The 11748-nt window shown below is 40.5% G+C and overlaps 1 protein-coding gene across 1 annotated transcript; it reads left to right on the forward strand.

The window, feature by feature from the left end:
- Positions 1-2349: 2349 nt before the first annotated feature.
- LOC139156921 (vomeronasal type-2 receptor 26-like) lies at positions 2350-11721 on the forward strand. The gene is made up of 4 exons (XM_070733149.1): positions 2350-2394; positions 4335-4553; positions 7792-7921; positions 10763-11721. The coding sequence occupies exons 1-4, from the start codon at positions 2350-2352 to the stop codon at positions 11719-11721; spliced, it is 1353 nt and encodes a 450-aa protein (XP_070589250.1).
- The last annotated feature ends 27 nt before the right edge of the window (positions 11722-11748 follow it).

Below are 11748 nucleotides of genomic sequence, written 5' to 3' on the forward strand. Positions count from 1 at the left end.
ATTGACTGATGAATTTTGAACTACTGATTTAAGAACTGATTTTATATTAATTGATCCTAATTATATTATTGTCTCAGTTTAATTTTGCACAACACTGGAAAAATGAAATGGTGTCACAGGAGGAGGAGATAATAGAGAAAATTACAACATGTGCAGAGATAGATAAATTAATACTGGAAATAAAAAATAAGGAGGAGTCTGAATTCTATAAATGCTGGGATATGTCTTATTGATGGCTAGAAAAAGTGATTACAGTATTGTACATGCAATTAACAATTATAAAGAACTATTACTTGGTGACAAATTGTATAATGGAAAAATAGAGATATAAGATTACTTATATAAATTATTATTATTGTTTATTTTTTTTAAAACTGGTTTCTTGTAAGTATTTTAAAAGTGATATTTAATGGAATATGAGTACAGTTATATCGATTTGCTAAACATTCATCCAATTTTCTTTTCAAAAGTTTTATTTTTGTTTCATGTGTTGTGTGTATATATGTATTTAAATTTTAAAAATTAAAAAAAAAATTGAAACCTCTTCCCTGGCCTAATCCTCTCAGGAAAAGGAGATATTCAACCTAAAAATAAGCAGGAATTTTATGATAGTGAGAACAATCAACCAATGGAACAGAATATTGTGGGAGCTGGAGGGTTTCAAGAAGAGATTGGACTGCTATTTGTCAGTAATGGTGTAGAGTCTCCTGCTTGGGCAAAGGGTTCGACTAAATGACCTACAAGGTCCCTTCCAACTCTCCTATTCTGTAATCTGTATGTGCTGATTGCATTCCTACAGTTTTGTTATCACAATTAAGTATTCACATTTATTCTTGCATGTCTGTCCAGGATAGAGCTATTAACTGAAGGGAGAGGGGGAACCTCTCTTGCACTTTCTCCTGAACTGGTACAAACCAGTTGAATTCCTTAAAAAAGTAGCCCATTAAGCTTGCCACTCAAAGAGCCACTCAATGAGCCGGGGTGGCACAGCAGGTAGAGTGCTGTACTGCAGGCCACTGAAGCTGACTTGTAGATCTGAAGGTCAGCGGTTCAAATCTCATCACCGGCTCAAGGTTGACTCAGCCTTCTATCCTTCCGAGGTGGGTAAAATGAGGACCCGGATTGTGAGGGCAATAGCCTACTTCTGTTAAAATAAAAGTGCTATTGCTAACATGTTGTAAGCTGCCCTGAGTCTAAGGAGAAGGGCGGCATAAAAAAATAAATAAAATAAAAATAAAAAGAGAATCAGCATGACTGTTAGGGTCATAAATCACACAGTGGTGACCCATAAAGTCACCACAAAACTTTACTGTGTGTTTGAAATACTTTACTTTCTCCTTTTTTCCAGCTCAGTGTTGGCTTTGACTTCTCTCAGGGAGGGAGAAGAGTTTATCCTTCCTTCTTCCGGATTAATTTATATATATGGTATTTATATATATGGTATGGAATTTATATATATGGTATGCTTGTGTGTGAGTCTGTTAGTTTGTGGGGTTTTTTAAATCTTTAAAATTTTAAATTGTTGATTACTTATGATTTGTCTTTTACATGTTGTGAGCCGCCCCGAGTCTTCGGAGAGGGGCGGCATACAAATCCAAGTAATAAATAAAATAAATAAATAATCCCAAGGAATCTCCTCAGTATGTGGTTTTAGTCCAGCTGCTCCTGTATTTCCAGTGGAACTGGGTTGGGCTTCTGGCCCCTGAAGATGACAATGGAGAACGTTTCATCTCAGCTCTAATGCCAATGCTGAAGGAGAAGGAGATCTGCCTGGCCTTCACTAAAAGGTTGAAATCAAATGATTTAACAATGGCATTCAATCAATTACTTCACATTTTCACAAAATGGTCTAAAATTGAAGTGTTTATTCTCTTTGGAGACTCCACTGTTACTAGCAGTCTACAGGGAGCTATGGCTTTTTTTGAAAAAATCAAAAAGATATCATTTAGGAAAGTTTGGATCTTCACTTCTCATTGGAAACTTTGTATTGATGACACTGAAAGAACATTGAAATATATAAAGCCTCTCCATGGAGCTCTGCATTTCAGGGACCACACTGGGGATGTCTTAGAATTCAGCCACTTCCTCCTGTATTTAGACCCCTTGAAGCCACAAGGAGATGTCTTTCTTCCTGTATGGTTGGAACATGTCTTTGGCTGCAATATCCATAAATCAGGAATGATCCCTCAAAAGGGGGAAAAACAATGTACAGGAAAGGAGGATGTGCAGAATCTGCCCAATTACACTTTTCAAACAAGAATGACAGATTAAAGTTACAATATCTACAATGCCGTTTATGCTCTGGCATATGCTTTACATGCAGTGTGTGAATCCAGAGTTCGACCCACCATGATAAGGCTTGAAAAGAAGGTCTCAAAAGTCCAGTCATGGCAGGTAATTACTATGGCTTGTAATTCAGTCCACAGATGCTTAAAGAGGAAGCTCCCTATGTGATTATCCCTATGTGATTGCTCCCTAGTAATTCTTCAATTCAATGTCTCCCCCGGGCATATACAATTTATGAATGGTATGTGTGTATGTATGCGTGTTTAGAAATGGGGTTTTAAATGTTTTAGTAGAAATTTAGATTTGTTATAAATTGTCTTTTTGCACTTTGTTGTGAGCCGCCCCGAGTCTGCGGAGAGGGGCGGCATACAAATCTAAATAAACATAAACATAAACATGTTCCCATATCATTTATTTATTTACTTACTTACTTACTTACTTACTTACTTACTTACTTACTTACTTACTTACTTACTTACTTACTTACTTACTTACTTACTTACTTATTTGTCGAATACACAAATAAATAGGAAGAAAAATAGACATGTGGTAATATATATGAGGGTAAAAGTGAACTTAGAGGAGAGGATATATGAAAGGAAGAGAATATATAAGATAGGTGAAAGAAAGGAAAGACAATTGGACAGGGGACCAAAGGCACACCAGTACACTTATGTACGCCCCTTACTGGCCTCTTGGGAACCTGGAGAGGTCAATCGTGGAGAGTCTAAGGGAGAAATGTTGGGGGTTAGGGGTTGACACAATTTAATTTAATTTAATCTCAAAAGGTGTTCAAATAGCAACTATTTAAAAAAATTAAGACGGATATTTTTTGAAAGAGGGTAGAAGGGGAAAAGAGAAGTAAAACAAACCAGTGGTCCATAAATTTAATTGAAGAAAGACCTTTATAAAGTCCTGAATAGCCTTCAACAGTTAGCCAATTTTCAGGTGGTGATCATTCCAAGATAGAGATGTCAGCCCAAAGCAGGATAGTAATCTGGCTGTGATTGTGCAACACATTTCAGCAGGCCAGTTGAAATCTTATAATGAAGAAATGTGCCCTAAATCCAACTTGTAATAATACACTAAATTTGTTTTAACTTTGGTTTATGTTTCTATGGATTGTGTGACCCTACCCTTTTTGCTTAATTTTCCATTTGTTGTACTACTCAGCTTGCTGTGTCATTATAGCTTCTTCTTCATCATCATCATCATTATCATCATCATCATCATCATTTAGATTTATTATATTTGTATGCCGCCTCTCTGTGTGGAATGGATGGCAACTAACCAAGGAGAGAAGCACCCTAGAACTAAGGAGAAATTTCACAATGCAAACATTCAGGGAAGTGGTTTGCCTTTAGAAGTTGTGGCTGCCCCATCTAAGATGAGACAGGACAACCACTTGTCTGAAATGGTAGAGGGTCTCCTGCTTAAAGAGGGGGTTGGACTAGAAAACCTCTGATATTCTATATTTCTATGTCAACCACACCACTCAGCAAGACTCAGACAAGTCCAAATGGGCTCTCTGAATAGTGAAGTGACAAAGCAGATCAGATGCTTCATTCCACATGGCCCAGTTGGCCAAAATTAATTCCTGCATTATGCTGCCTTTATCTATGAACTAGACAAAGTCAGTGGAATTTTCCATGGTTGTGATAGAAATCATTTATTCATTTCTAAAATTAATTTGTCTATTAACAAGACCTTGGGCCAAAGTAAGTATTTGAAACTGCAGGTAGCCAAGTATCACAAGCGGGAAAACCCAAACATTAAATTTGGGGTCTGGAACTAAAATTTTTCTGTGTCTTGTATTTTGATAAAAAAGGAGTTAGAAATGATGCCCAATAATAAAGGGAACTATTTGTAATTTCAGAGTTAAGTATTTAGCATTACTCTTGATTCTTCAGATCTCCTCCAAGAGCTCTAAGTTTTCAGACATAAACTCTTCTTCTTAAGATGGCCAACAAGTTATGATGGAAGCCAAGATGTCTCATTTATAGCTCTAGGACAAATACTCCAATTTCTGAAGGTTTCCGTTCTTTCAGATTCTTGCCTATATGAAGAATGTGCAGTTCAACAACAGTGCTGGAGATGAAGTCTCGTTCTTAGAAGATGGACTGGCATCTGCTCGTTTTGATCTTCTCAACTGGGTTTTCTTCCCCAATGCGTCTTTTGTCCCCATGAAGGTTGGGCAAGTAAATCCTGAGGCTCCTCCAGGCCATGGTTTCACCATTAAATCTGATGGAATCATCTGGGCCACAAAGGTGAGATGCCACGAAATGTTATGAATTTAGGGAAATAGTTATTATCTTCCTGACATGCAGAACATCTTTCTAACTGGAAAAATTATCAACTGAATCAGAAATTATGACAGTCATTTGGTGGAAAAACTGCTTTGCATCTACTTATTTGATGTTTAATTTGTATCATTCCACAAAGGCTTAGGCTTGGAAACATATTCTGCTTGAAATGTGGGATGCAATTACAGCAAACAACAGTGATTTCCATGGACCGCTGCTGGTCGGTTGTAGCCTCAGGGTTCTTCCTTTAGAAATGCTGTAGTTCCACCACAATCCTTCCTCTGCAGGCCAATCCCAGTTCTGATCTCCCACATCCATTGGTGTGTCAGAAATGCCAGTAGCCTGAATTCCTCAGGAGTTGTTCCTGATTTCTGGTACATGCTGCCAAACTATTTCTTTAGAACAGAATCTAAACATAGAAGTAGGAATAAGGAAGAGAATATGGGAATGGGAAAAGGAATGAATGTAGCAAGTTCATTGCTTGGATAATTAGAGGAGGAAAGGGGTCTGACTGTTTTCCAAGATACAATTCTGAGCAAAGGAGCATGAGGGAAGACTTCTACTGGAAAGCTCACAAGGTTCAGCAAGATTTGATCCTGGAGAAGGAGGCCAACCTGGCATGTGTGACTGAAACGTGGCTGGGCCCAGAGGGAGGAGTTCCTCTCACTGAAATTTGCCCAGACGGGTTTGAGGTATGGCATCACCCTCGACCCCAGAGAAGGGGGGGAGGATTGGCTATTATAGCCAGGGAGAGCCTTTGCCTACGTAGACTCGTTGCTCCAGAGATTGCAGGTTGTGAGTCCCTACGGGTGAAGTTGGATTTGGGGGTTCAGGTGAGTATGTTGCTCACGTACCTGCCTCCCAGCTGCGTGTCAACAGCCCTGCGGAGGGGGGTTTTCCCGGCTCCCTACAAGGAGGCACTTGTGCGCCCCCTCCACAAGAAGCCTTCCCTGGATCCAGCCATTCTTAACAACTACCGTCCAGTCTCTAACAGAGTGGCTGTGGGTTTTGCCTCCCAAGGACAATTCCATCTGTCCGTCCATTACCTGGGGGGATTTACTGACCCCCTCAGAGAGAGTCTGCAACATGGGCGTCCTTCTCGATCCACAGCTTACATTAGAGAACCATCTTTCAGTTGTGGCGAGGGGGGCGTTTGCCCAGGTTCACCTGGTGCACCATTTGCGGCCCTACCTAGACCAGGAATCACTGCTCACAGTCACTCATGCCCTCAACACCTCACGGTTTGACTACTGTAATGCTCTCTACATGGGGCTACCTTTGAACAGTGTTCGGAATCTTCAGATCGTGTGAAATGCAGCTGCGAGAGCAATCATGGGCTTCCCTAGGTATGCCCATGTTACACCAACACTCCGCAGTCTGCACTGGTTGCCGATAAGTTTCTGGTCACAGTGTTAGTTATGAACTATAAGGCCCTTCATGGCATCGGACTAGAATATCTCCGGGACCGCCTTCTGCCGCACGAATCCCAGCAACCAGTTAGGTCCCACAGAGTTGGCTTTTTCTGGATCCCGTCGACTAAACAATGTCATCTGGCGGGATCCAGGGGAAGAGCCTTCTCTGTGGCAGCCCCGACCCTCTGGAACTAGCTCCCTCCAGAGATTAGGATTGCCCTCACCCTCCTTGCCTTTCATAAACTCCTTTAAACCCACCTCTGCCGTCAGGCATGGGGGAATTGAGACATCTCCCCAAGGCCTATATATTTTATGCATGGTATGTTTGTGTGTATGTCTTGCTTTTTAAATAAGGGTTTTTAGATATTTATATTAGGTTTGTTGTACATTGTTTTTATTATTGCTGTGAGCCACCCCGAGTCTACAGAGAGGGGTGGCATAAAAATCTAATTAATAATAATAATAATAATAATAATAATAATAATAATAATAATAATAATAATATCTGAAAGTAAACTCCCCCCACAGGGAATGGTGCTGGCGCCAATCCAGCAAAAACTCTTAAAGACATATTACATCTTTACAGTTAAAATACCTTTGGTAACTCCAAAATAGCTGAGTACCATGTACTAACAATATGCTTCAACATCCTTCCTGTCAATAACTACTTCAGCTTCAATCACAACAACACAAGAGCACACAACAGATTTAATGTAAACCACTCCAAACTTGACTGCAGAAAATACGACTTCAGTAACTGAGTAGTAACTGAGTAGTTGATGCATGGAACTCACTACCAGACTCTGTAGTATCATCTCCTAACCCCCATAACTTTACCCTTAGACTATCCACTATTGACCTCTCCCAATTTCTAAGAGGTCTGTAAGGGATGTGCAAGCTTCTTTACTAGTTGCATGTATTTGATTATTTTTATTTCTAATACTCTTTTTTTTTCAAATTTTTGACTTTTAATATTTATTTACTTATTTACTTATTTACTTATTTACTTATTTACTTATTTACTTATTTACTTATTTACTTATTTACTTATTTACTTATTTACTTATTTACTTATTTACTTATTTACTTATTTACTTATTTACTTATTTACTTATTTACTTATTTACTTATTTACTTATTTACTTATTTACTTATTTACTTATTTACTTATTTACTTATTTACTTATTTACTTATTTACTTATTTACTTATTTACTTATTTACTTATTTACTTATTTACTTATTTACTTATTTACTTATTTACTTATTTACTTATTTACTTATTTACTTATTTACTTATTTACTTATTTACTTATTTACTTATTTACTTATTTACTTATTTACTTATTTATTTATTATGCCGCCCTTCTCCTTAGACTCAGGGCGGCTTACAACATGTTAGCAATAGCACTTTTTTAACAGAGCTAGGCTATTGCCCCCACAATCCGGGTCCTCATTTTACCTACCTCGGAAGGATGGAAGGCTGAGTCAACCTTGAGCCGGTGATGAGATTTGAACCGCTGATCTTCAGATCTACAAGCCAGCTTCAGTGGCCTGCAGTACTGCACTCTACCTGCTGCACCACCCTGGTTGGTTCCAGAGGGCCGGGGCCGCCACAGAGAAGGTTCTTCCCCTGGGTCCCACCAAGCGGGATTGTTTAGTTGATGGGACCTAACTGGTCGCTGGGATTCGTGCTGCAGAAGGTGGCCCCTATCTTAATATTATCATATCTTCACTTGACAAAACAAAATAAATAAATAAATAAATAAATATTTCTCTTTTCTCTTTTAGGAGGTGCCCTTAGCCAGGTGTAGCACAAAGAGGTGCCATGCAGGAGAGAGGAAAAGAGTTCCAAAGGGTGAGCAGGTTTGCTGCTACCAGTGTGATCCTTGTCCAGAAGGCACCATTTCTAATCAGACAGGTAGGCAAGACTTCACATGTAAATCTTCCAGGCTCATTCCAGGTGGCATTGGTAAAAATGTAGCTAGGGTTGTGATGAGGGCTGGGGATGGAGTTACCCTACTATTTAACTTTGGATATTTGCAGCCAGGCCTCACATCCCTCAGCCCCTGTAGCTGCTACAAGAACTCCAGATGCAGAGCACTTTTATCAGCTAAAGAGGCTTTCAGGAAAGCCTTTCTCACTGCAGAAGAAATGAGTGGAGGTGTGCAAGGACTGGTTGCAACTCTCCAAAGCTGAAGAGGTTTCTGAAAGCCTCTGGCATTGAAAAGAAAGCCGGGATGATACGTGCAAGTGAGGCGAATCAGCGCATGACTTTCCTTCTGAAAATAAGACATTGTGCCTTTTTGGTGGCAAAATTATAAGACAGGGTCTTATTTTCAAGGAAGTTGGTTTTAGAGGAAACCAACTTTCAAACATTTCCTGAGATAGTCCATGCTTTAATTCTTAACCATTTAGAGCACTGGTGTGAAACACAAGGCCCATGGGGGATCAGATCCAGATTATGAGGCTATGATAGAAAATGTAAGGAGTCAACCCGCATTGCTTCGGTCCAGTCTACCCAATTGGAAGAGGAAACATTTTATTTATTTGTTTGTTTGTTTGTTTGGTTATTTATTTATTTATTTATTTATTTATTTATTTATTTACTTACTTACTTACTTGCTTCTTACTTACTTACTTACTTACTTACTTACTTACTTACTTACTTACTTATTTATTTATTAGATTTGTATGCCGCCCCTCTCCATAGACTCGGGGTGGCTCACAACACAATAAAAACAGTTCCTGACAAATCTAATAATTTACAATTTAAAATAGTTAAAAAAAACCATTCTTAAGCAGACATACCTACAAACATACCATACATAAATTATATAGGCCCGGGGGAGATATCTCAGTTCCCCCATGATTTACAACAAAGGTGGGGTTTAAGGAGTTTACAAAAGGCAAGGAGTGTGGGGGCAGTTCTAATCTCTGCGGGGAGTTGGTTCCAGAGAGTCGGGACTGCCACAGAGAAGGCTCTTCCCCTGGGGCCCGCCAAACAACATTGTTTAGTTGACGGTACCCGGAGAAGGCCAACTCTGTGGGGCCTAATCGGTCGCTGGGATTCGTGCAGCAGAAGGCGGTCTCGGAGATATTCTGGTCCGATGCCATGAAGGGCTTTATAGGTCATAACCAACACTTTGAATTGTGACCGGAAATTGATCGGCAACCAATGCAGACTGCGGAGTGTTGGTGTAACATGGGCATACCTCGGGAAGCCCATGACTGCTCTCGCAGCTGCATTCTGCACGATCTGATGTCACGATGTCAGCAGTTTGGGCAGTGGTGTCAAAAGGTGGCCAGAGACATCCAGTCAGCTATGACCACACATTCAGCCATGCCCAGTGAATGGCATCAAGCTAGCTATACCCACCCAGTTGACCATGCCCACCCATCCCCCTGAGGTGGACCACAGTCCTGATGTGGCCCTCAATGAAATTGAGTTTGACACCCCTGATTTAGCATGTGCTTCTCCTATCCACACTATCAATCTCTGAGGAAACAGACCTGCCAGAGAAAGAGGAGATCCATCTATTTATGTCGCTTTCATAGAGCAGGAGGGAGCAAAAATGTGTAAATGAGATTTGAAGTAGAAAGCAGGCAGGGACAAAGTAGACACAAAGAAAGCAGCAGCATTCCTGGACAATGCTGGACCAATCCTGGACCTCTGCTGCATGAATCCCAGCAACCGATTAGATCCCACAGAGTTGGCCTTCTCCAGGTAATGTTGACTAAACAATGTTGTTTGGCAGGCCCCAGGGGAAGAGTCTTCTCTGTGGTGGCCCCGACCCTCTGGAACCAGCTTCCCCCAGAGATTAGAACTGCCCCCACCCTCCCTGCCTTTTGTAAACTCCTTAAAACCCACCTTTGCCATCAGGCATGGGGGAATTGAGTCATCTCCCCCGGGCCTATACAATTTAAGTATGGTATGTCTATGTGTATGTATGTTTTAATAATGGAGATTTTAATGTTTTCTTTTTTCATCGTTAAAATTATTAGATTTGTTATGAACTGTTTTCTATTGTTGTTGTGAGCTGCCCCGAGTCTACGGAGAGGGGCAGCATACAAATTTAATAAATAGATAGATAGATAGATAGATAGATAGATAGATAGATAGATAGATAGATAGACAGACAGACAGACAGACAGACAGACAGACAGACAGACAGACAGACAGACAGACTAAATAAATAAATAAATAAATAAATACATACATACATACATACATACATACATACATACATACATACAATAAATACATAAAACCAGTCTTCTGTTGGTTCCATTACAAAGTAGGTGGGAGAAACAGGCAATCTCAGACTAAAATTATTCATGAGGTTAACAGTGAATAGATATCTTGAAGTGAACAAATCCTTGTCTCTGGCTAGTCAGTCCTCAGGATAATGCAAATAGTTGTTCAAGACATCCTTAGACCAGGAGTGTCAATTTCACTAAAAGCTGCATCAGGGTTGTGGTTGATTTTGATGGGTTGTCAGGCATGGCCAAATGCATGGGAGCGGCCATCTTTTGACACCACTCCCCAAACTTCGGCTATGTTTCCCCTTCCCATTGGGTAGACCAGGCCAAAGCCATGCTAGTGCAATGCTTCCTCTTCACTTTGGTTAGGTGGAGCCAAAGCAATTCAGGCCCAATGTTTGCATTGGATAGAGTGGACAGAAGTGACATGGGTTGACCCCTTATATTTTCTAGGATGGCTCTGCAGGCCAGATCTGACAACTTTGTGGGCTGAATGCAGGCCATAGTCTTGACTTTGACACCCCCTGCCTTAGACAGAGACTTTTGATTTCAGATGCAGATCACTGTGAACCCTGTCCAGAAGATCAATATCCCAACAAGGACCGGGACCAGTGTATTGCCAAGAAGATCCACTTCCTTTCCTATCAAGACTCCCTGGGATACGTTTTAGTTTTTCTTGCTCTTTTTCTTTCTGTGATCACTTCTGCAGTCCTGGTGATTTTCCATAAACACCATGACACACCAATTGTCAAGGCCAACAACCGAGACCTCACCTACATCCTCCTGGTCTCCCTCCTGCTCTGCTTTCTCTGCTCCTTCCTCTTCATTGGTCAACCAGGCAAGATCACCTGTCTCTTCCAACAATCTGCCTTTGCCATTCTCTTTTCCATTGCAGTTTCCTCTGTGTTGGCAAAAACGGTCATGGTGGTTCTGGCCTTCATGGCCACCAAACCAGGGAACAAGACAAAGAAACTATTAGGAAAAACCTTAACCAACTCCATTGTCTTAGGCTGTCCCCTGATCCAAGCAGTTTTTTGTGCCATTTGGCTGGGAAACTCTCCCCCTTTTCCCAGCTTGCACTTCCACTCCTTATTTGGAGAGACTATCTTGGAATGTAAGCAAGACTCAGCTTTAATGTTTTACATAGTCCTTTCCTACCTAGGTTTTTTGGCCTTCATTAGTTTGTCAATGGCCTTTCTGGCTAGGAAATTGCCGGATAGCTTTAATGAAGCCAAGTACATTACTTTTAGCATGCTGGTCTTTTGCAGTGTTTGGATTACTTTCTTCCCCACCTATCTGAGCACTAAAGGGAAATCCATGGTGGCTGTGGAGATCTTCTCTATTTTGTCCTCTGGAGCTGCTCTCTTGGGTTGTATCTTTTTCCCGAAATGCTACATTATCCTACTGAGGCCCCATCTGAATTGTAGAGAAAATATAGTAAAAAACAAAAATTTCTAACTAACGCAGGATTGGCCTCATTTATAT

The sequence above is a fragment of the Erythrolamprus reginae genome, chromosome 1, assembly GCF_031021105.1.
Source record: "Erythrolamprus reginae isolate rEryReg1 chromosome 1, rEryReg1.hap1, whole genome shotgun sequence".
Taxonomy (NCBI): Eukaryota; Metazoa; Chordata; class Lepidosauria; order Squamata; family Dipsadidae; genus Erythrolamprus; species Erythrolamprus reginae.

Excerpts from the sequence above, each read along its gene's own strand:
- LOC139156921 (XM_070733149.1), top strand. The coding sequence starts at position 2,350 with ATGATAAGGCTTGAAAAGAAGGTCTCAAAAGTCCAGTCATGGCAG. Across the intron at positions 2,395-4,334 it reads CAAAAGTCCAGTCATGGCAG|ATTCTTGCCTATATGAAGAA; the intron begins GTAATTACTATG and ends CCGTTCTTTCAG. Across the intron at positions 7,922-10,762 it reads CACCATTTCTAATCAGACAG|GCCATAGTCTTGACTTTGAC; the intron begins GTAGGCAAGACT and ends GGCTGAATGCAG.